General features: G+C 50.6%; 1 protein-coding gene, 2 pseudogenes and 7 gene segments (V, D, J or C); 4 read left to right on the forward strand and 6 right to left on the reverse strand.

Moving 5' to 3' along the window:
* The first annotated feature begins 13,772 nt into the window (after positions 1 to 13,772).
* Positions 13,773 to 14,134, forward strand: LOC131586241 (Ig heavy chain V region 6.96-like; annotated as a pseudogene).
* Positions 14,135 to 14,249: 115 nt separating this feature from the next.
* LOC131586242 (Ig heavy chain V region C3-like) lies at positions 14,250 to 14,573 on the reverse strand (the record flags this gene model as incomplete). The annotated part of the segment is given in 1 exon segment: positions 14,250 to 14,573. A coding segment is annotated over 1 exon segment (324 nt), but the record flags the coding sequence as incomplete, so codon positions are not given.
* Positions 14,574 to 14,825: 252 nt separating this feature from the next.
* On the reverse strand, positions 14,826 to 15,778 carry LOC131586243 (Ig heavy chain V region 6.96-like; the record flags this gene model as incomplete). The annotated part of the segment is given in 2 exon segments: positions 14,826 to 15,004; positions 15,439 to 15,778. Coding segments are annotated over 2 exon segments (519 nt in total), but the record flags the coding sequence as incomplete, so codon positions are not given.
* A 1,188-nt stretch (positions 15,779 to 16,966) lies between these two features.
* Positions 16,967 to 17,377, reverse strand: LOC131586244 (immunoglobulin heavy variable 3-7-like; the record flags this gene model as incomplete). The annotated part of the segment is given in 1 exon segment: positions 16,967 to 17,377. A coding segment is annotated over 1 exon segment (411 nt), but the record flags the coding sequence as incomplete, so codon positions are not given.
* Positions 17,378 to 17,598: 221 nt separating this feature from the next.
* On the forward strand, positions 17,599 to 18,289 carry LOC131586245 (Ig heavy chain V region 914-like; annotated as a pseudogene).
* LOC131586246 (Ig heavy chain V region 914-like) lies at positions 18,290 to 18,649 on the reverse strand (the record flags this gene model as incomplete). The annotated part of the segment is given in 1 exon segment: positions 18,290 to 18,649. A coding segment is annotated over 1 exon segment (360 nt), but the record flags the coding sequence as incomplete, so codon positions are not given.
* A 368-nt stretch (positions 18,650 to 19,017) lies between these two features.
* On the forward strand, positions 19,018 to 19,476 carry LOC131586247 (Ig heavy chain V region 914-like; the record flags this gene model as incomplete). The annotated part of the segment is given in 1 exon segment: positions 19,018 to 19,476. A coding segment is annotated over 1 exon segment (459 nt), but the record flags the coding sequence as incomplete, so codon positions are not given.
* A 183-nt stretch (positions 19,477 to 19,659) lies between these two features.
* LOC131586248 (immunoglobulin alpha-2 heavy chain-like) lies at positions 19,660 to 20,271 on the reverse strand (the record flags this gene model as incomplete). Its single annotated transcript, XM_058853134.1, has 1 exon — positions 19,660 to 20,271. A coding segment is annotated over exon 1 (612 nt), but the record flags the coding sequence as incomplete, so codon positions are not given.
* A 200-nt stretch (positions 20,272 to 20,471) lies between these two features.
* LOC131586249 (Ig heavy chain V region 914-like) lies at positions 20,472 to 21,233 on the forward strand (the record flags this gene model as incomplete). The annotated part of the segment is given in 3 exon segments: positions 20,472 to 20,481; positions 20,532 to 20,829; positions 21,164 to 21,233. Coding segments are annotated over 3 exon segments (378 nt in total), but the record flags the coding sequence as incomplete, so codon positions are not given.
* A 6-nt stretch (positions 21,234 to 21,239) lies between these two features.
* Positions 21,240 to 22,040, reverse strand: LOC131586250 (Ig heavy chain V region 914-like; the record flags this gene model as incomplete). The annotated part of the segment is given in 2 exon segments: positions 21,240 to 21,565; positions 21,986 to 22,040. Coding segments are annotated over 2 exon segments (381 nt in total), but the record flags the coding sequence as incomplete, so codon positions are not given.
* Between the last annotated feature and the right edge of the window lie 24 nt (positions 22,041 to 22,064).

Consider the following 22,064-nt stretch of genomic DNA (forward strand, 5'->3'; position numbering starts at 1 on the left):
ACTGCTGAATTTTCACCCAAAATCGAGGAATTTCCACTCAAAACTGAGGAATTCCCGCTCGGAATTGAGGAATTCCCGCCCAAAATCGCAGAATTTCCACACGAAATAGTGCAATTCCCACCCAAAATTGAAGAATTTCCACCCGAAACTGCCGAATTTTCACCCAAAATCGAGGGATTCCCGCCAGAAATTGAGGGATTCCTGCCCAAAATTGCAGAATTCCCACCCAAAATCACCGAATTTTCACCCAAAATCGCGGAATTCCCGCCGGAAATTGAGGAATTCCCGCCCGGAGCGGCCCCGGGAAGGTTCCGGAAGCCACCCTGGCGCGGGGGGGAGGGGCAGGAGCCCGGGAATTCCAATTTTTCCACCAATTCCTGGAGTTTGGAGGTCTGGGAGGGGGCGGGGCCGGGTGGGGGCGGGGCGATGTCCGGGTGGGCGGGGCCAGGGGAGCGCAGGAGGAGGAGCTTGGGGAAGGGGGCGGGGCTTGAGGAGGGGTGGGCGGGGCCTGGGGAGGGGTGGGCGGGGCTTGGGGAGGGGTGGGCGGGGCCTGAGGGGTGGGCGGGGCTTGGGGAGGGGTGGGCAGGGCTTGGGGTGGGGTGGGCAGGGCCTGTGGGGGGGTGGGCGGGGCCTGGGTGCAGCTCCGGGGTCCTGGGGGGCGGGGCCGGAGGCTGGGGGGGCGTGGTCACTTCCGGGGGCACCTGTGGGGTGAGAGCAGTGACCAGAGTGACCAGTGACCCCCCCCGAGTGACCACTGACCCCCAGAGTGACCACTGACCCCCAGAGTGACCAGTGACCCCCCACTAACCCCCCAGAGTGACCACTGACCCCCCACTGACCCCCCCTGAGTGACCAGTGACCCCCCAGAGTGACCACTGACCCCCCAGAGTGACCACTGACCCCCCCGAGTGACCACTGACCCCTCACTGACCCCTCCCAGTGACCACTGACCCCCCACTGACCCCTCCCAGTGACCACTGACCCCCAGAGTGACCACTGACCCCCCAGAGTGACCAATGACCCCCCACTGACCCCCCAGATTGACCACTGACCCCCCCGAGTGACCACTGACCCCCCCCAGAGTGACCACTGACCCCCCCAGAGTGACCAGTGACCCCAGAGTGACCAGTGACCCCTCACTGACCCCCCAGAGTGACCACTGACCCCCCACTGACCACTGACCCCTCACTGACCCCTCCCAGTGACCAGTGACCCCTCACTGACCCCCCAGAGTGACCAGTGACCCCCCCGAGTGACCACTGACCCCCCAGAGTGACCAGTGACCCCCTACTGACCCCCCCAGAGTGACTACTGACCCCCCACTGACCCCAGAGTGACCACTGACCCCTCACTGACCCCCCGAGTGACCACTGACCCCTCACTGACCCCCCCGAGTGACCACTGACCCCCCAGAGTGACCAGTGACCCCCTACTGACCCCCCCAGAGTGACTACTGACCCCCCACTGACCCCAGAGTGACCACTGACCCCCCACTGACCCCTCCCAGTGACCAGTGACCCCTCACTGACCCCCCCGAGTGACCACTGACCCCCCAGAGTGACCACTGACCCCCCCAGAGTGACCACTGACCCCCCAGAGTGACCACTGACCCCCCCCAGAGTGACCCCTGACCCCTCCCAGTGACCACTGACCCCTCACTGACCTCTGTCCCCTCCCCCGCCGTCTGTCCATCCCCTCGCGCCGTCGCGGTGATGTCACCGCGCCGCCGGTGTCGCCGCAGGTGCGCCCGCAGGTTGCCGCGGGCGGCGAAGCGGCCGCCGCAGAGGTCGCAGCGGAACGGCCGCCGGCCCCCCGGAGAGCGCGGCCGGACGCGCCGGGAGCCGGCGCTGACCGATGGCGGCCGCGGGGTCAGCGATGGGGTCAAGGGTGGGGTCAGTGATGGGGTCAAGGGTGGGGTCAGCGATGGGGTCAGCGATGGGGTCAGCGATGGGGTCAAGGGTGGGGTCAACGAGGGTGAGGAACCCAAGGATGGTGAAGGACCCAAGGATGGTGAGGAACCCAACTTTGGACCCAACTTTGGACCCAACGATGGTGAAGAACCCAAGGTTGGATCCAAAGATGATGAAGAACCCAACAATGGTGAGGAACCCAACTTTGAACCCAACTTTGGACCCAATGATGGTGAAGAACCCAACTCTGGACCCAACTTTGGATCCAAAGATGGTGAGGAACCCAACAATGGTGAGGAACCCAACTTTGGACCCAATGACGGTGAAGAACCCAACTTTGAACCCAATGTTTGATCCAAAGATGATGAAGAACCCAACAATGGTGAGGAACCCAACTTTGAACCCAACTTTGGACCCAAAGATGACGGGGAATCCAATGTTGGACCCAACGATGATGAAGAACCCAACGTTGGACCCAAAGATGGTGAAGAACCCAACGTTGACCCCAACAATGGTGAGGAACCCAACTTTGAACCCAACTTTGGACCCAACGATGATGGGGAATCCAATGTTGGACCCAACGATGATGAAGGACCCAAAAATGGTGAAGAACCCAACTCTGGACCCAACAATGGTGAGGAACCCAACTTTGGATCCAAAGACGGTGAGGAACCCAACTTTGAACCCAACTTTGAACCCAACGATGGTGAAGAACCCAACGCTGCATCCAAAGATGGTGAAGAACCCAACGTTGACCCCAACAATGGTGAAGAACCCAACTTTGGACCCAACGATGACGGGGAATCCAATGTTGGACCCAACGATGATGAAGAACCCAACTTTGGATCCAAAGACGGTGAAGAACCCAACTCTGGACCCAACGTTGACCTCGACGATGCTGAAGAACCCAACGATGGTGAAGAACCCAATGCTGGACCCAACGAAGATGAAGAACCCAACGATGGTGAAGAACCCAACTTTGGACCCAACAAAGATGAAGAACCCAACTTTGGACCCAGCGTTGACCTCGACGACGACGAAGAACCCAACGTTGACCCCGCTGACCCCAACGATGATGAGGAACCCAACGCTGGACCCAACGATGATGAAGAACCCGACTTTGGACCCAGTGACGCTGAAGAATCCAACTTTCGACCCAATGTTGGCCTTGATGATGACGAAGAACCCAACGCTGGACCCAAAGAAGACGAAGAACCCAACGATGGTGAAGAACCCAACTTTGGACCCAACGTTGGACCCAACAGTGACGAAGAACCCAAAGTTGACGAAGAACCCAACGACGATGAAGAACCCAACGACGATGAAGAACCCAACGCTGACGAAGAACCCAACGATGATGAAGAACCCAACGCTGGACCCAAAGAAGACGAAGAACCCAACGTCGCCCTCAACGCCGCCGTTGACCCCAACGATGACCCCAAGGCCACCGATGACCCCAAGGACGTCCCCAAAGCCACCGATGACCCCAAGGATGACCCCAAGGCCACCGGTGGCCCCAAGGATGACCCCAAGGATGACCCCAAGGCCACCGTTGACCCCAAGGATGACCCCAAGGCCACCGATGACCCCAAGGATGACCCCAAGGATGACCCCAAAGCCACCGATGACCCCAATGATGACCCCAAGGACGACCCCAAGGCCACCGCTGGCCCCAGGCTGGTGGCCAAGCTGGAGACGGAGCCCAGGCTGGAGGCCACGGCCACGGCGATGCCGGCGCGCGGCGCTTTGTGGCGCCGGGGGAGCAGCAGGAGCCGGGGAGCCCCGGGGGGTTTCTGGGGCGTCTCCAGCGCCCCCAGCAGCAGCAGCTGCCGCAGGATGTCCTGGGTCAGCTGCAGCTGCAGGAGCTGCCGCTGCCGCAGCTGCCGCAGCTCCTCCAGGATCAGCCGCAGCTCCGGCGGCGCCGCAGCCGCGCCCGCGGGAGGGGACGGCGCCGAGGGCGCGGCGGGGGCTGGGGGGACAGAGAGAGAGAGGAAAATCAGGGGCCCCGAATTTGGGGGATTTCAGCCCAAAATTGGGGATGTTCGAGCGGAGTTGGGGGGGTTTAGCCCTAAAATTGTCATTATTTACTCCAAAATTATCGTTATTTACCCCAAATTATCATTATTCACCCCAAAATTGTCATTATTTACCCCAAAATTATAATTATTTACCCCAAAATTGTCGTTATTTACCCCAAATAATCGTTATTTACCCCAAATTATCATTATTCACCCCAAAATCGTCGTTATTTGCCCCAAAATTATCATTATTTGCCCCAAAATTGTCATTATTTACCCCAAATTATCATTATTCACCCCAAAATTGTCATTATTCACCCCAAAATTATCATTACTAGCCCCAAAATTATCATTATTTACCCAAAATAATCATTATTTGCCCCAAAATTGTCATTACTTGCCCCAAAATTATAATTTGTCCCAAAATTATCATTATTTACCCCAAAATTGTCGTTATTCACCCCAAAATTGTCATTATTTACCCCAAAGTTGTCGTTATTCACCCAAAAATTATCATTATTTACCCCAAAATTGTCGTTATTTACCCCAAATAATCGTAATTCACCCCAAAATTGTCGTTATTCACCCCAAAATTGTCGTTATTTACCCCAAATTATCATTATTTACCCCAAATTATCATTATTCACCCCAAAATTGACATTATTTACCCCAAATTATCATTATTTGCCCCAAAATTGTCATTACTTGCCCCAAAATTATCATTATTTGCCCCAAAATTCCACATTTCTCCCCCCAAAATCCCATTTTCTCACCCAAATACCCCAAAATTCCAGGTTTTCCTCCCCAAAAATCCAATTTTTTACCCAAAGTCTCATTTTCCCACCCAAACAACCCCAAAAATCCACATTTCTCCCCCCAAAATCCCATTTTCTCACCCAAATCCCCCAAAATTCCAGGTTTTCCTCCCCAAAAATCCAATTTTCCCACCCAAACAACCCCAAAATTTCACATTTCTCCCCCAAAATTCCCATTTTTTTACCCAAACCCCCCAAAATTCCAGGTTTTCCTCCCCAAAATTCCCATTTTTTTACCCCAAATCCCCATTTTCCCACCCAAATACCCCAAAATTCCCGGGTTTTCCTCCCCAAAATTCCCTTTTTTTTACCCAAATCCCCATTTTCCCACCCGAACAATCCCAAAATTCCACATTTCTCCCCCAAAAATCCAATTTTCCCCCCTAAATCCCAATTTTTTCACCCAAACACCCCAAAAATCCACATTTCCCCCCAAAAATCCCCAATATTTTCTCCCAAATTCCCGTTTTTTCCCCCAAAAATCCCAATTTTTTCCCTCCCAAATTCCCGTTTTTTAACCCCAAATCCCGGGTTTTTTTTTTTCCCCAAATTCCCAATTTTTCCCCCCAAAATCCCGGTTTTTTTTTCCCAAATTCCCCATTTTTCACCCCAAATTCCCGGGTTTTTTTCCCCCCAAATCCCATTTTTTTCCCAAAATCCCCATTTTTCACCCCGAATTCCCGGTTTTTTCCCCCCAAATTCCCGTTTATTTTTTTTTCCCAAATTCCCGTTTGGTTTTTTTTTCCCAAAATCCCACTTTTTCCCCCCAAATCCCGGTTTATTTTTTCCCAAAATCCCCAATTTTTCCCCCAAATCCCGGGGTTTTTCCCCCCAAATTCCCGTTTATTTTTTTTCCCAAATTCCCGTTTATTTTTTTCCCAAAATCCCCAATTTTTCCCCCCAAATTCCCGTTTTTTTTTTTCCCAAAATCCCCATTTTTCCTCCCAAATTCCCGTTTATTTTTTTCTCCCAAATTCCCGTTTTTTGTTTTTCCCAAATTCCGTTTTTTGTTTTTTCCCAAATTCCCGTTTATTTTTTTCCCGAATTCCCACTTTTTCCCCCCAAATTCCCGTTTATTCTTTTTCCCAAATTCCCGTTTTTTCCCCCCAAATTCCCGTTTATTTTTTCCCAAATTCCCGTTTTTTCCCCCCAAATTCCCGTTTATTTTTTTTTCCCAAATTCCCCATTTTTCACCCCAAATTCCCGTTTATTTTTTTCCCAAAATCCCAATTTTACACCCCAAATTCCCGTTAGTTTTTTTCCCCGAATTCCCGTTTTTTCACCCCAAATTCCCGTTTTTGTTTTTTCCCGAATTCCCGTTTTTTCCCCCCAAACCCCGCTCCCCTCCCCCGCTCCCCTCCCCCGTTTTCCCGCGGGGATTTTTGGGGTGAATTCCGCCCTTTTCGGGTCCTTCCCGCACCTCCGGGCTCCGCCATGGCCGGGGGTCCCGCCCCTCCCCCACCGGAAATGACGTCACCGGGGAGGGGGCGACGGCCGTGACGTCACCGCCCGGGGGGGCGAATTTTGGGGGGAATTTGGGGGATTTTGGGGCATTTTGGGGGAATTTGGGGGATTTTGGGGCATTTTGGGGGAATTTAGGGGTTTTTGGGGCATTTCTGAGGGATTTTGGGGGGAATTTTGGGGGATTTTGGGGCATTTTGGGGGAATTTGGGGGTTTTTGGGAAAGTTCTGAGATTTTGGGGGGAATTTGGGGATTTTTGGGGGGGAATTTTGGGGTTTTTGGGAAAGTTCTGAGGGATTTTGGGGGAAATTTGGGGGGTTTTGGGGCATTTCTGAGGGATTTTGGGATTCCTGGAAGGGATTTTGGGGGAATTTTGGGAGTTTTGGTGAATTTCTGAGGGACTTTGGGGGGGGATTTTGGGGGTTTTGAGGGATTTTGGGGGAACTTTGGGATTCCTGGAAGGGATATTGGGGGAATTTGGGGGGTTTTGATGAATTTCTGAGGGATTTTGAGCAGAATTTTGGGGTTTTTGGGGAAATTCTGAGGGATTTGGGGGGGAATTTTGGGATTCCTGAGGGATTTGGGGGAGGGGTTGGGGCTTTTTGGGCATTTTTGGGGGAATTTTGGGGTTTTGGGGAAATTCTGAGGAATTTTGGGTGGATTTTGGGGGCTTTGGTGAATTTCTGAGGGATTTGGGGGGGAATTTTTGGGGGTTTGGGGCAATTCTGAGGGATTTGGGGGCTTTTGAGTGATTTGGGGGGGAATTTTGGGGGGTTTGGGGCAATTCTGAGGGATTTTGGGGTTTTTGAGGGATTTTGGGGTTTTTGAGTGATTTGGGGGGAATTTGGGGGTTTCTGAGGGATTTTTGGGGGAAATTTGGGTTTTTGGGAAAATTCTGGGGGATTTGGGGGGAATTTGGGGGGTTTTGGAAGATTTTGGGGAGAATTTGGGGTTTTGGAGGAGTTTCTGAGGGATTTTGGGGGGGATTTGGGGTCTCTGAGGGGATTGTGGGATTTTGGGAGAATTTTGGGGATCTTGGAAGGGATTTTGGGGGAAATTCGGGGTCTCGGGGGGGGATTTTGTTGTTTTGGGGAGGAGATTTTGGGATTCCCGGAAGGGATTTTGTGGGGAATTTTGGGGTTTGGGGAAAATTTGGGGTCTCTGAGGGGATTTGGGGGTTTTGGGGGAATTTTGGGATTCCCGGAAGGGATTTTGTGGGGAATTTTGGGGTTTGGGGAAAATTTGGGGTCTCTGAGGGGATTTGGGGGGATTTTAGGGGGATTTCAGGAGATTTTGGGATTCCTGGAAGGGTTTTGGGGGGTCTTGGAAGGGATTTTAGGGGAAATTTGGGAAGGATTTGGGGTCTTGGAAGGGATTTTAGGGGAAATTTGGGAAGGATTTGGGGTCTTGGAAGGGATTTTGTGGGGAATTTTGGGGTTTGGGGGGGATTTGGGGTCTCTGAGGGGATTTTGGTGGTTGGGGGGGGGGATTTTGGGAGTCCGGGAAGGGATTTTGGGGGGAATTTGGTGGCTCTGAGGGAATTCCGGGGATTTTGGGGAAGATTCGGGGGATTTTGTGGGGAATTTGAGCGGTTTTGGGGTGAATTGCGGCGATTTTGGGGTGAATTTGGGCGATTTTGGGGGGGTTTTGGTACCTCCCTCAGGGAATCCGGGGCGGGTCTCTGAGGGTCCCCGCCTCTGATTGGTTCCCGGGGTCGCCTCCCGACCAATCAGAAGCCGTCGCTGGGCAGATTTAAAACCCCCGCAACGGCTTTTCCCGCGCTCGCCGCTGATTGGTTCCCGCCCTTTCCTCTCAGCCAATCAGAGCCCGCCGCTGAGGGAGAGGCGGGAAACTGCGCCCCGGGGGAATTGTGGGAATTTATTTTCGTTAATTTTTTAATTAAAATAAATTTATTTAATCTTTCATCCTTTATTTGTTGCTTTTTTGGGCTTTTATTTCATCGGGTTTAATTTGTTTAACTGAAATTTAATTTGTTTAATTTGCTGAGTTGATCGTGATTAATTTGGCTTTGTTTTGTGTAATTAATTTAATTTCAAGTTGTATAAACTTTTATTTTTAATTGAAATAAATTTATTTTGAATTGTTTAATTTACTTTTCCTTGCAATTCTCCCGCGTTTCTTTTGTTTTAGAGGATTTTATTTATAATAATGGATTATAAAACCGTTCCTTTAGCTCCTTTTATTTTATTCCGTTTATTTTTTAATTTATTTCCTTAATTTAATTAATTTATCCGCATTAATTTATTTTTATTTCATTTATTTCACCCATTTCCTCTTCAATTTGCAGTTTTCCTGTTTTCGCCATTTTCTGTTTATTTTTATTTTGATTCCCTTCATTAAATTTTAATTATTCAATTAATTTTAATTTTTTTATTCAATTTATCGATCCATTAATTCCAATTATTAAATATTTTTATTCTTTCTTCCCTTTAATTTTCTTTGTTTTATTTTTATTTCATTTTCATTTTTATTTTATTTATTTTAACTTTTCATTAGTTAATAATGATATTAATAATGTAATTTATAATAAAATTAAATTAAATTAAATTAAATTAAATTAAATTAAATTAATTAAAATTAAAAAATAAAATAATAAAAATTAAATTAAATTAAAATAAAATAAAATAAAAAAATAATAATAATAAAATAAAGCAAAAATAAAATATGAAATTATAAAATAACAAAATAATAAATTAAAATATAAAAGAAAAAAGAAATAATAAGTTATAAAATAGTAAAATAAAAATAAAAATAAATTAAAATAAAACAAATACAATAAAACAAAATAATTAAAATAAAATATAAAAATAATAATAATAAAATGAATTAAAAATAAAATAAAATATGAAATTATAAAATAAAATAATAAATATAAAAGAAAAAATAAATAATAAGTTATAAAATAATAAAATAAAGTAAAATAAAATAAAATAAAATATAATAAAATACAAATATACAGCATTATTATTTTACTTCATCTTTCATTTTATTTCAGATAATTTTAATTTTTTTCCACTTTTTCCCGTCCGTTTTATTACAATTTTTAATTCCGTTTAATTCAGTTTTATTTCATTTTATCATCAAAAAATTCCAAACGATTCCAAAAAATGAAAATAACGAATAAAACAGAAAAGAAAATGAAATTATTTATTCCTTTCTTGATATCAGGGTTTTATTAATAATTAATGAAGCGTAATAAAATTTAATTAACTTTAATAGATGTTAATAAATCAATAAAATAAAAAAATAAAATAAAATTTAAATTAAATTTTAATTACATTAAATTAAAATTAACATAAAATAAAATAAAAATACATTAAATTAAATTTAATATAAAATAAAACAATATTAAACAGTGTAAAATAATATAATATAGAATAATATGAAATAAAATAAAATAAAATAAAATAAAATAAAATAAAATAAAATAAATAGAATAAAAATAAAAAAACATAAAAATTAAATTCATTTCCATTCAATTCAATTAAATTTAAATAAATTAAATTAAATAACATGACATAAAATCACATAAAATAAAATAAAGATAAGAAAAAATAAGATTAAATACAATAAAAATAGGATAAAATAAAATAAAACAAAGATAAACGAAAATAATCTAAAATTAAAGTAAACTAACCTAAAATACACCAAATTAAAATAGAGTAAAAGTGAAATAAAATAAGTTAAAATAAAATAAAAATTCGAAAAAATATGATTAAATATAATAAAAAATAAGATAAAATTAAATGAAATAAGATGAAATAAAATAAAAGGAAGATAACAAAATAAAATTAAATAACCTAAAATTAGACTAAACTAAAATAAAATAAAATAAAAGTGAGATAATATAAAATAACGTTATTTAAAATAAAATAAAAGAAGATGAAATGACATGAAATATAAACAGGATAAAATAAAATAAAACTAAATTAAATTAAATAAGATTAAATATAATAAAAATAGGATAAAATAAGATAAATTAAAATAAGTTTAAGATGAAATAAATGAAAGATGAAATGAAATGAAAAGAAAAAAAATAAAATAGAGTAAAAGTGAAATAAAATAAAATAACGTATGTTAAAATAAAATGAAAATTATATTAAATAAATTAAAAATAAGAAAAAATAAAATAAAATAAAATAAAATAAAATAAAATAAAATAAAATAAAATAAAATAAAATAAAATTAGACTAAACTAAACTAAAATAGAATTAAAGTGAGATAAAAGAAACAAACGTAAGTTAAAATAAAAAAGACGGAGTAACACAAAATAAAAATAAGAAAAAATAAGATTAAATATGATAAAAATATGATAAAATAAAACAAAATAACCTAAAATTAAACTAAACTAAACCAAACTAAAATAGAATAAAATATGTGAAGCAAAATAAAATAAAATTAGGTTAAATATAATAAAAATAAGATACAATAAGATAAGATTAAGTAAGATAAAGTAAAGATAAAATTAAGATAAATTAAAATTAAATTAAATTAAAATAAAAGAGAATAAAATAAAATAAAATAAAAAAGAATAAAATAAAAATAAAAAAGACTAAAATAAAATTAAAATTAAAATTAAAATAAAATAAAATAAAATAAAATAATAAAATAAAATTAAAAATAAAAATAAAATAAAATAAAATAAAATAACGATAAAATAAAATAAAATAAAACCAATTAAAAATACCCCAAAATAATTAAAATTTCTGTAGAAAAGTGCAGAAAAGAAGGAACCGAGTGAGAATTCACCGAGCAGCAAAATGAACCCAACCCCCAAAATTTCTCATTTTTCTCCCCTCGGGACTTCCCCAAAGCGCCCGGAAACCCCAAAAAAGCCCCAAAAAACCCAAATTTGGGCCCCAAATTTCACTTTCGCTGCAGCTGCAGCTCTCGGCACCTGCAGCACGGGCTGGGCGCTGATTGGGAGCCTTAATTAGAGCAATTAGGGCTGGTAATTAAGGTTTAAAATCAATTAAAGCCCCGCAAAAAAAACCCTTAAATTAATGGGAATAATTAACTTTATTTGGGCTAACCATTAATTAATAAATATAATAAAATAAGAATGTATAAGAAACCATTATATGGTTTATTAAATATTTATTCTATTAATTATATTAATAATAATTCTATTAATTTTATATAATTACTCTATATTCTATATTCTATTAATTATTATATAATTATTATATTAAATCATATAAAATTGAATAAAATAATAATATTAATAAACCATTAATTAATATGATAAAATAAATATTCATCAAATAAATAAAATTTGGGGCAAAAGGGCCAAATTTGGGTCCAAAATTGTCAAAATTGGGGCAAAAGGGCAAAATTTGGGTCCAAAATGGTCAAAATTTGGGGCAAAAAGTCAAATTTGGGTTCGAAATGGTCAAAATTTGGGGCAAAAAGTCAAATTTGGGTCCAAAATGGTCAAAATTTGAGGCAAAAGGGCCAAATTTGGGTTCAAAATGGTCAAAATTTAGGGCAAAAAGTCAAATTTGGGTCCAAAATTGTCAAAATTTGGGCAAAAAAGCCAAATTTGGGTTCGAAATGGTCAAAATTTGGTCAGAACGGGAGGTTTGGGGTGCGGGGCGGGGACCGGGGGGCAGAAGGGGCCGAGGGGTTGGGGGGGAACTTTGGGGTGAAACCGGGGGATTTTGGGAGCGGAATGGATCCAGAATGAGGGAGCTGAGGGTGCTGGAAACATCCTGAATGTTCTGGAACCTTCCTGAGGGTTCTGGAACCTTCCTGAGGGTGCTGGAAACATCCTGAGGGTTCTGGAACCATCCTGAATGTTCTGGAACCATCCTGAGGGTGCTGGAACCTTCCTGAGGGTTCTGGAACCATCCTGAATGTTCTGGAACCTTCCTGAGGGTGCTGGAACCTTCCTGAGGGTTCTGGAACCATCCTGAATGTTCTGGAACCTTCCTGAGGGTGCTGGAACCTTCCTGAGGGTTCTGGAACCATCCTGAATGTTCTGGAACCATCCTGAGGGTTCTGGAACCATCCTGAGGGTGCTGAGATGGATCCAGAACCCTCAGGATAGTTCCAGAACCTTCTGGAAGAACCTCAGCACCCTCAGGATGGATCCAGAACCTTCTGGAAGAACCTCAGGACCCTCAGGATGGATCCAGAACCTTCTGGAAGAACCTCAGGAGCCCCCCATGGGGACACGCCCGGATCCGGCTTTGCCTCATCCCCATCTCCCCTTTTTCCCGCAGGGCTCCGGGCGGCCGTGACCCTGCTGGAGTCCGGGGGGGACCTCCAGCCCCCCGGGGGGTCCCTGCGCCTCCTCTGCCGTGGGGACGGATTTGATTTCGGGAATTTTGGGCTGGGCTGGATGCGCCAGAGACCCGGGAAGGCGCTGGAATTCATCGCGAGCATCAACAGTGGTGGCAGCACGTACCACGCTCCATCCGTGCGTGGCCGGTTCACCATCAGCAGGGACAACGGGCGGAGCTCGGTGACGCTGAGCATGAACAACCTCCAGGACGAGGATTCCGGGGTTTATTTCTGTGCCAAAGGATTTGATGCTGGAGCTGCTAATCTTCCTTTTGGTAGTGACCAACCCTGCCTCCATCACTGTTTCCCCAAATCCCAGGGTTTTGCCCCAAATCCTGACCCTGACCCCGGTGCTGACCCTTTATCCCCAGCCGGGCTCGCTCTGGCCCCGGCTGAGAGGGGAGAGTTGGAGCAGCAGGGGCGGAGTTTGGGGTGAAAGGGCCCAGATTTGGGGCCCAGGGCTGGGATTGGGGCAGGATTTGGGAATTCTGGGGGTTTTGCGATCCACCAACGACGGCGGCTTGTGGCCGGCGCCGGCATCGAAACCGTGACCAAGAGCAGCAGGGTTCCAACTATTTCCAAAGGTTTTGGCACAGAAATAAACCCCGGAATCCTCGTCCTGGAGGTTGTTCATGCTCAGCGTCACCGAGCTCTGCCCGTTGTCGCTGCCCATCGTCAACCGGCCCCGCACCCACGGCGCGTAGAACGTCTTGCCGCTCTTCCTGCTGATGGCTGAAATGAATTCCAGCGCCTTCCCGGGTCTCTGGCGCACCCAGGACATCCCAAATTTCCCGAACTCGAATCCATCCCCGCGGCAGAGGAGGCACAGGGAGCCCCCGGGGGGCTGGAGGTCCCCCCCGGACTCCAGCAGGGTCACGGCCGCCCGGAGCCCTGCGGGAAAAAGGGGAGATGGGGATGAGGCAAAGCCGGATCCGGGCGTGTCCCCATGGGGGGGTCCTGAGGTTCTTCCAGAAGGTTCTGGATCCATCCTGAGGGTGCTGAGGTTCTTCCAGAAGGTTCTGGATCCATCCTGAGGGTGCTGAGGTTCTGGGCTGGGAACAGGGGGAGATGGGGACACCAAAAGCTCAACCATTGCCCCAAACCCGGACTTTGGACCCAAATTGTCACCCCGGGCCCTTCCCATCCCTCTCCTGCTGCTGGGGACCCTTCCAGGTGCGTCCGGAACCTTCTGGAACCTTCTCGGATCGCGCCCGGATCCGGCTTTGCCTCATCCCCATCTCCCCTTTTTCCCGCAGGGCTCCGGGCGGCCGTGACCCTGCTGGAGTCCGGGGGGCACCTCCAGCCCCCCGGGGGGTCCCTGCGCCTCCTCTGCCGAGGACAAGGATTCACCTTCGGGAGTTTCGACATGTTCTGGATCCGGCAGAGACCCGGGAAGGCGCTGGAATTTGTGGCGAGCATCAACAACAATGGTGACACCACCAAATACGCGCCGTCGGTGCAGGGCCGGTTCACCATCGCCAGGGACAACGGGCAGAGCTCGGTGACGCTGAGCATGAACAACCTCCAGGACGAGGATTCCGGGGTTTATTTCTGCGCCAAATGTTACACCAGTGGTTGTTACAGCAGTTATGGTGCTGCTGCTGCTGCTGTTGGTTATGTTGACGATGTCGCTGATGGCCACATTCCCCATGCTGGATCCCCAAATGTCCCAGGGGAAAACCTGGGCTTTGGGGTGAATCCTGGGGTGTAGGGAGAGCTGGGGACAAGGTTCGTCACCACGATAAACAGCATAACCACCACCATCATCATACGTTCTGGCACAGAAATAAACCCCGGAATCCTCGTCCTGGAGGTTGTTCATGCTCAGCGTCACCGAGCTCTGCCCGTTGTCCCTGGTGATGGTGAACCGGCCCTGCACCCCTGGAGTGTACTGGGGGGTGCCACCATCGGGGCTGATCCGAGCAACGTATTCCAGCGTCTTCCCGGCTTTCTGGCGGAACCAGAAGATCTCGTGATTCCCGATGTCGAATCCTTGTCCTCGGCAGAGGAGGCGCAGGGACCCCCCGGGGGGCTGGAGGTCCCCCCCGGACTCCAGCAGGGTCACGGCCGCCCGGAGCCCTGCGGGAAAAAGGGGAGATGGGGATGAGGCAAAGCCGGATCCGGGCGTGTCCCCATGGGGGGGGGTCCTGAAGTTCTTCCGGAAGGTTCTGGGACCATCCTGAGGGTTCTGGATCCATCCTGAGGGTCCTGAGGTTCTTCCGGAAGGTTCTGGATCCATCCTGAGGGTGCTGAGGGTTCCGGATCCCTCTCAAAGCCTCTCCTCCATCCTCTCCCAGCCAGCCCGAGGAGGCTGTCACGGGCTCCCCGCTTCTGTTCGGTTGTTCCCGCTGGAGCTGTTGCTGTTATTGTTGCTTTTCCTGTTGTTCCTGTCATTGCTGTTGTTGTTGTTGTTGTTGCTGTCTGTGTGTCCCGTTACCCACACCAGCTCAGAGCTGTTGTTGTTCCTGTTGCTGTTGTTGCTGTTGTTGCTGTCTGTGTGTCCCGTTACCCACACCAGCTCAGAGCTGTTGTTGTTCCTGTTCCTGTTGTTGCTGTTGTTGCTGTCTGTGTGTCCCGTTACCCACACCAGCTCAGAGCTGTTGTCGCTGGCCCCGGATCTCGTCCCGGCAGCCCCTGGATCGCAGAATCGGAATAATCCGGGCTGGGGGCGGGGCTGCATTTCCATTCCAAGGGGGGCTCCGGCCCTCCCCGGCACAGCTCTCTGCCAAAGCGGGACACGGGGCCAGGGGATGAGCTTTGGGGGGAAATCCTGGGGATTGGGGCAAAATCCTGGGGTTTGGGGCAAAATCCTGGGGATTGGGGTAAAACCCTGGGGATTGGGGCAAAATCCTGGGGATTGGGGTAAAATCCTGGGGTTTGGGGCAAAATCCTGGGGATTGGGGACACAGGAATGGAGCGTTTGTCACCATAAGCAGCAGCAGCCCAACCACCACCAGCAGATTTGGCACAGAAATAAACCCCGGAATCCTCGTCCTGGAGGTTGTTCATGCTCAGCGTCACCGAGCTCTGCCCGTTGTCCCTGCTGATCCTGAACCGGCCCTTCACGGACGGCCCGTAGTCGGTGTTGGATCCATCAGTGCTGATGCTCGCGACGTATTCCAGCGCCTTCCCGGGTTTTTGGCGGATCCAGAACATCCCAAAATTCCCGAACTCGAATCCACTCCCTCGGCAGAGGAGGCGCAGGGACCCCCCGGGGGGCTGGAGGTCCCCCCCGGACTCCAGCAGGGTCACGGCCGCCCGGAGCCCTGCGGGAAAAAGGGGAGATGGGGATGAGGCAAAGCCGGATCCGGGCGTGTCCCGGGGTTGTCTCTTCTCCTTCCTCAACCTTCTCCTTCCAGAAGTTTCTGGGCACTGATTGGTGGTTGGATGGAGAACGCTGCAGTGCAGGGCACAGGGGCTGGGCCATGGGGTCTCTGAGGGAAATCATTTAATTGTCATTTGTTAATTGGGTAAATGAACCCATACAAGACCCTGAGGAAGTTCCTTCTCAGCCCTTTTGCTCCTTTCTGTCTCCGTGCCCACAGCTCCCGCTGCCCTGAGCGCAGGAAATGGAGACGAGAGGAGAATGAAGAGCCCAGGGAGAGACGGGCGGGGCCTGGGGTGACAATTTGGGGCCAAAGTCCGGGTTTGGGGCAATGGTTGAGCTTTTGGTGTCCCCATCTCCCCCTGATCCCAGCCCAGAACCTCAGCACCCTCAGGATGGATCCAGAACCTTCTGGAAGAACCTCAGCACCCTCAGGATGGATCCAGAACCTTCTGGAAGAACCTCAGCACCCTCGGGATGGATCCAGAACCTTCCGGAAGAACCTCAGGAGCCCCCATGGGGACACGCCCGGATCCGGCTTTGCCTCATCCCCATCTCCCCTTTTTCCCGCAGGGCTCCGGGCGGCCGTGACCCTGCTGGAGTCCGGGGGGGACCTCCAGCCCCCCGGGGGGTCCCTGCGCCTCCTCTGCCGAGGACAAGGATTCACCTTCGGGAGTTTCGACATGTTCTGGATCCGCCAGAAACCCAGGAAGGCGCTGGAATTTGTGGCGAGCATCAGCAGTGGTGGCACCACCAAATAAGCGCCGTCGGTGCATGGCCGGTTCACCATCACCAGGGACAACGGGCAGAGCTCGGTGACGCTGAGCATGAACAACCTCCAGGACGAGGATTCCGGGGTTTATTTCTGTGCCAAATGTTACACCAGTGGTTGTTACAGCAGTTATGGTGCTGCTGCTGGTGCTGTTGGTTATGGTGACGATGTCGCTGATGGCCACATTCCCCATGCTGGATCCCCACACGTCCCAGAATTCCCAAATCCTGCCCCAATCCCAGGCCTGGGCCCCAAATCTCGCTCCTTTCACCCCAAACTCCGCCCCTGCTGCCCCAACTCTCCCCTCTCAGCCGGGGCCAGAGCGAGCCCGGCTGGGGATAAAGGGTCTGGAGCAGGGTCAGGGTCGGGATTGGGGGCCAAATCCTGGGTTCTGGGGACATGTGAGGACACAGTGACAGGGACAGGGTTCGTCACCATAAGCAGGAAAACCATAATCATTGCCAGAAGTTTTGCCACAGAAATAAACCCCGGAATCCTCGTCCTGGAGGTTGTTCATGCTCAGCGTCACCGAGCTCTGCCCGTTGTCCCTGCTGAGGGTGAACCGGCCCCGCACCGACGGCGCGTAGTGCGTGGTGCGACCATCGCTGCTGATCTGTGCAAGGAATTCCAGCGCCTTCCCGGGCCTTTGGCGCAGCCAGGCCAACCAAACTGTCCCGAACTCGAATCCCTCCCCTCGGCAGAGGAGGCGCAGGGACCCCCCGGGGGGCTGGAGGTCCCCCCCGGACTCCAGCAGGGTCACGGCCGCCCGGAGCCCTGCGGGAAAAAGGGGAGATGGGGATGAGGCAAAGCCGGATCCGGGCGTGTCCCCATGGGGGGCGCCTGAGGTTCTTCCAGAAGGTTCTGGATCCACCCTGAGGGTGCTGAGGTTCTTCCAGAAGGTTCTGGATCCATCCTGATGTTCTGGATTCAAGCTGAGGGTCTCTGCGCCTCCTCAGCCACAGGGACAGATCAGATTTTGGGAAATTCAGGATGTTCAGGATCCACCAGAGACCCAGGAAGGCGCTGGAATTTGTCACAGGGATCAGCAGCGATCGTGGAGACACCGAGTACACGCTGGGACCTCAGCACCTGGAGCTGTATCCGGAAGCTCAGCCCCTTCAGGAAGGTTCCAGAACCCTCTGGAAGAACCTCAGCACCCTTGGGATGGATCCAGAACCTTCTGGAAGAACCTCAGGACCCCCCCATGGGGACACGCCCGGATCCGGCTTTGCCTCATCCCCATCTCCCCTTTTTCCCGCAGGGCTCCGGGCGGCCGTGACCCTGCTGGAGTCCGGGGGGGACCTCCAGCCCCCCGGGGGGTCCCTGCGCCTCCTCTGCCGCGCCTCTGGATTTGAGTTTGGGAAATTTGGGATGGACTGGTATCGCCAGAGACCCGGGAAGGCGCTGGAATGGGTCGCAGGGATCAACAGTGATGGTAGCACCTGGTACGCATCGTCCGTGCGTGGCCGGTTCACCATCAGCAGGGACAACGGGCAGAGCTCGGTGACGCTGAGCATGAACAACCTCCAGGACGAGGATTCCGGGGTTTATTTCTGCGCCAAATCTGCTGGTGGTGGTGCTGGAGCTGGTGCTTTTGGTGACGATCGTGGTGAAGAACCTTGTCCCCATCACTGTGTCCCCAGGATTTGGGAATTCTGGGGGTTTGGGGATCCAGCCTTGAGTGGTCACCGGAATCGTCACCAACATCAGCACCATCACCAGCACCAGCATCAAAACGTTTGGCACAGAAATAAACCCCGGAATCCTCGTCCTGGAGGTTGTTCATGCTCAGCGTCACCGAGCTCTGCCCGTTGTCCCTGCTGATGGTGAACCGGCCCTTCACGGATGGCGCGTACCATGTGCCGCCACCAGTGTTGATCCCTGCGACCCATTCCAGCGCCTTCCCGGGTTTCTGACGGATCCAGTACATGGTGAATTTCCCGAACTCGAATCCTTGTCCTCGGCAGAGGAGGCGCAGGGACCCCCCGGGGGGCTGGAGGTCCCCCCCGGACTCCAGCAGGGTCACGGCCGCCCGGAGCCCTGCGGGAAAAAGGGGAGATGGGGATGAGGCAAAGCCAGATCCGGGCGTGGTCCCGGAAGGTTCCGGAAGGTTCCGGACGCACCTGGCAGCGTCCCCAGCAGCAGGAGGGGGATGGGAAGGGCCCAAGGCAACAATTTGGGGCCATGTCCGGGTTTGGGACAATGGTTGAGCTTTTGGTGTCCCCATCTCCCCCTGATCCCAGCCCAGAACCTCAGCACCCTCAGGATGGATCCAGAACCTTCTGGAAAAACCTCAGCACCCTCAGGATGGATCCAGAACCTTCTGGAAGAACCTCAGGACCCCCCCGGGGGGACACGCCCGGATCCGGCTTTGCCTCATCCCCATCTCCCCTTTTTCCCGCAGGGCTCCGGGCGGCCGTGACCCTGCTGGAGTCCGGGGGGGACCTCCAGCCCCCCGGGGGGTCCCTGCGCCTCCTCTGCCGAGGGGACGGATTCGACATCGGGAAATTTGTGATGTTCTGGATCCGCCAAAAACCTGGGAAGGCGCTGGAATTCGTCGCGAGCATCACCAGTGGTGGCAGCACCAACTACGCGCCGTCGGTGCAGGGCCGGTTCACCATCAGCAGGGACAACGGGCAGAGCTCGGTGACGCTGAGCATGAACAACCTCCAGGACGAGGATTCCGGGGTTTATTTCTGTGCCAAATCTTTTGGTGATAGTTGGGGTGCTGCTGCTGATGGTGACAAACCGTGCCCCCATCGCTGTGTCCCCAATCCCCAGGATTTTGCCCCAAACCCCAGGATTTCCCCCCAAAGCTCAGCCCTGACCCCGCTCCTGACCCTTTGTCCCCGAGTGTCCCAGCGCTGAGCGCTGAGCCCAAATCCCCGCCCGGGGCCCCCTGAGCCGGGGAGATTTGGGGCCAAAAGGGGAAAAGTGGGGGGAAATGGAGAGTGGGGGCAGCAGGGGCGGAGTTTGGGGTGAAAGGGCCCAGATTTGGGGCCCAGGGCTGGGATTGGGGGAGAAACACCCAGGAATTGGAGACACTGGGGGATCGATCTGGGTGCAGGAGCCACGGCCACGGTCGCCCTCAACACGATAAGCAGCAGCATCGTAATGACCATCATTGTAACGTTTGGCACAGAAATAAACCCCGGAATCCTCGTCCTGGAGGTTGTTCATGCTCAGCGTCACCGAGCTCTGCCCGTTGTCCCTGCTGATGGTGAACCGGCCATGCACGGATGGCGCGTAGTACGTGCTGCCACCGCTGCTGATGCTCGCGACGTATTCCAGCGCCTTCCCGGGTCTCTGGCGGATCCAGAACATCCCAAATTTCCCAAACTCAAATCCAGAGGCGCGGCAGAGGAGGCGCAGGGACCCCCCGGGGGGCTGGAGGTCCCCCCCGGACTCCAGCAGGGTCACGGCCGCCCGGAGCCCTGCGGGAAAAAGGGGAGATGGGGATGAGGCAAAGCCGGATCCGGGCGTGTCCCCATGGGAATTCCTGAGGTTCTTCCAGAGGGTTCTGGAACCTTCCTGAAGGGGCTGAGCTTCCGGATACAGCTCCAGGTGCTGAGGTCCCAGCGTGTACTCGGTGTCTCCACGATCGCTGCTGATCCCTGTGACAAATTCCAGCGCCTTCCTGGGTCTCTGGTGGCTCCTGAACATCCTGAATTTCCCAAAATCTGATCTGTCCCTGTGGCTGAGGAGGCGCAGAGACCCTCAGCTTGAATCCAGAACACCAGGATGGATCCAGAACCTTCTGGAAGAACCTCATGACACTCAGGATGGATCCAGAACCTTCTGGAAGAACCTCAGCACCCTCAGGATGGATCCAGAACCTTCTGGAAGAACCTCAGGACCCCCCCATGGGGACACGCCCGGATCCGGCTTTGCCTCATCCCCATCTCCCCTTTTTCCCGCAGGGCTCCGGGCGGCCGTGACCCTGCTGGAGTCCGGGGGGGACCTCCAGCCCCCCGGGGGGTCCCTGCGCCTCCTCTGCCGCGCCTCTGGATTTGAGTTTGGGAATTTTGGGATGGACTGGATGCGCCAGAGACCCGGGAAGGGGCTGGAATGGGTCGCAGGGATCAACAGTGATGGTAGCACCTGGTACGCATCGTCCGTGCGTGGCCGGTTCACCATCAGCAGGGACAACGGGCAGAGCTCGGTGACGCTGAGCATGAACAACCTCCAGGACGAGGATTCCGGGGTTTATTTCTGTGCCAAATGTTACAGTTCTGGTTGTACTAATGATATTTATGGTGGTGACGAACTTTGCCCTTATCAGTGCGTCCCCACGTGTCCCCAATCCTCAGGATTTTGCCCCAAACCCCAGGATTTCCCCCCAAAGCTCAGCCCTGGCCCTGCTCCTGACCCTTTGTCCACGAGTGTCCCAGCGCTGAGCGCTGAGCCCAAATCCCCGCCCGGGGCCCCCTGAGCCGGGGAGATTTGGGGCCAAAAGGGGAAAAGTGGGGGGAAATGGGGAGTGGGGGAAGCAGGGGCAGAGTTTGGGGTGAAAGGGCCCAGATTTGGGGCCCAGGGCTGGGACTGGGGGAGAAACACCCAGGAATTGGAGACACTGGGGCATCGATCTGGGTGCAGGAGCCACGGCCACGGTCGCCCTCAACACGATAAGCAGCAGCATCGTAACCATCATTGTAACGTTTGGCACAGAAATAAACCCCGGAATCCTCGTCCTGGAGGTTGTTCATGCTCAGCGTCACCGAGCTCTGCCCGTTGTCCCTGCTGATGGTGAACCGGCCCTTCACAGATGGCGCGTACCAGGTGCTGCCACCGCTGTTGATGCTCGCGACGTATTCCAGCCCCTTCCCGGGTCTCTGCCGGATCCAGAACATCCCGAATTTCCCGAACTCAAATCCATCCCCTCGGCAGAGGAGGCGCAGGGACCCCCCGGGGGGCTGGAGGTCCCCCCCGGACTCCAGCAGGGTCACGGCCGCCCGGAGCCCTGCGGGAAAAAGGGGAGATGGGGATGAGGCAAAGCCGGATCCGGGCGTGTCCCCATGGGGGGCTCCTGAGGTTCTTCCAGAAGGTTCTGGGACCGTCCTGAGGGTGCTGAGGTTCTTCCAGAAGGTTCTGGATCCATCCTGAGGGTGCTGAGGTTCTTCCAGAAGGTTCTGGATCCATCCTGAGGGTGCTGAGGTTCTTCCGGAAGGTTCTGGATCCATCCTGAGGGTGCTGAGGTTCTTCCAGAAGGTTCTGGAACCATCCTGAGTGTGCTGAGGTTCTGGGCTGGGATCAGGGGGAGATGGGGACACCAAAAGCTCAACCATTGCCCCAAACCCGGACTTTGGCCCCAAATTGTCACCCCGGGCCCTTCCCATCCCCCTCCTGTGCTGGGGGCGCTGCCAGGGGGTTCCAGAACCTTCCGGAGCGCCCAGCCCGGGCCACGCCCGGATCCGCCTTTGCCTCATCCCCATCTCCCCTTTTTCCCGCAGGGCTCC

The sequence above is a fragment of the Poecile atricapillus genome, chromosome 19, assembly GCF_030490865.1.
Source record: "Poecile atricapillus isolate bPoeAtr1 chromosome 19, bPoeAtr1.hap1, whole genome shotgun sequence".
Lineage (NCBI taxonomy): Eukaryota > Metazoa > Chordata > Aves > Passeriformes > Paridae > Poecile > Poecile atricapillus.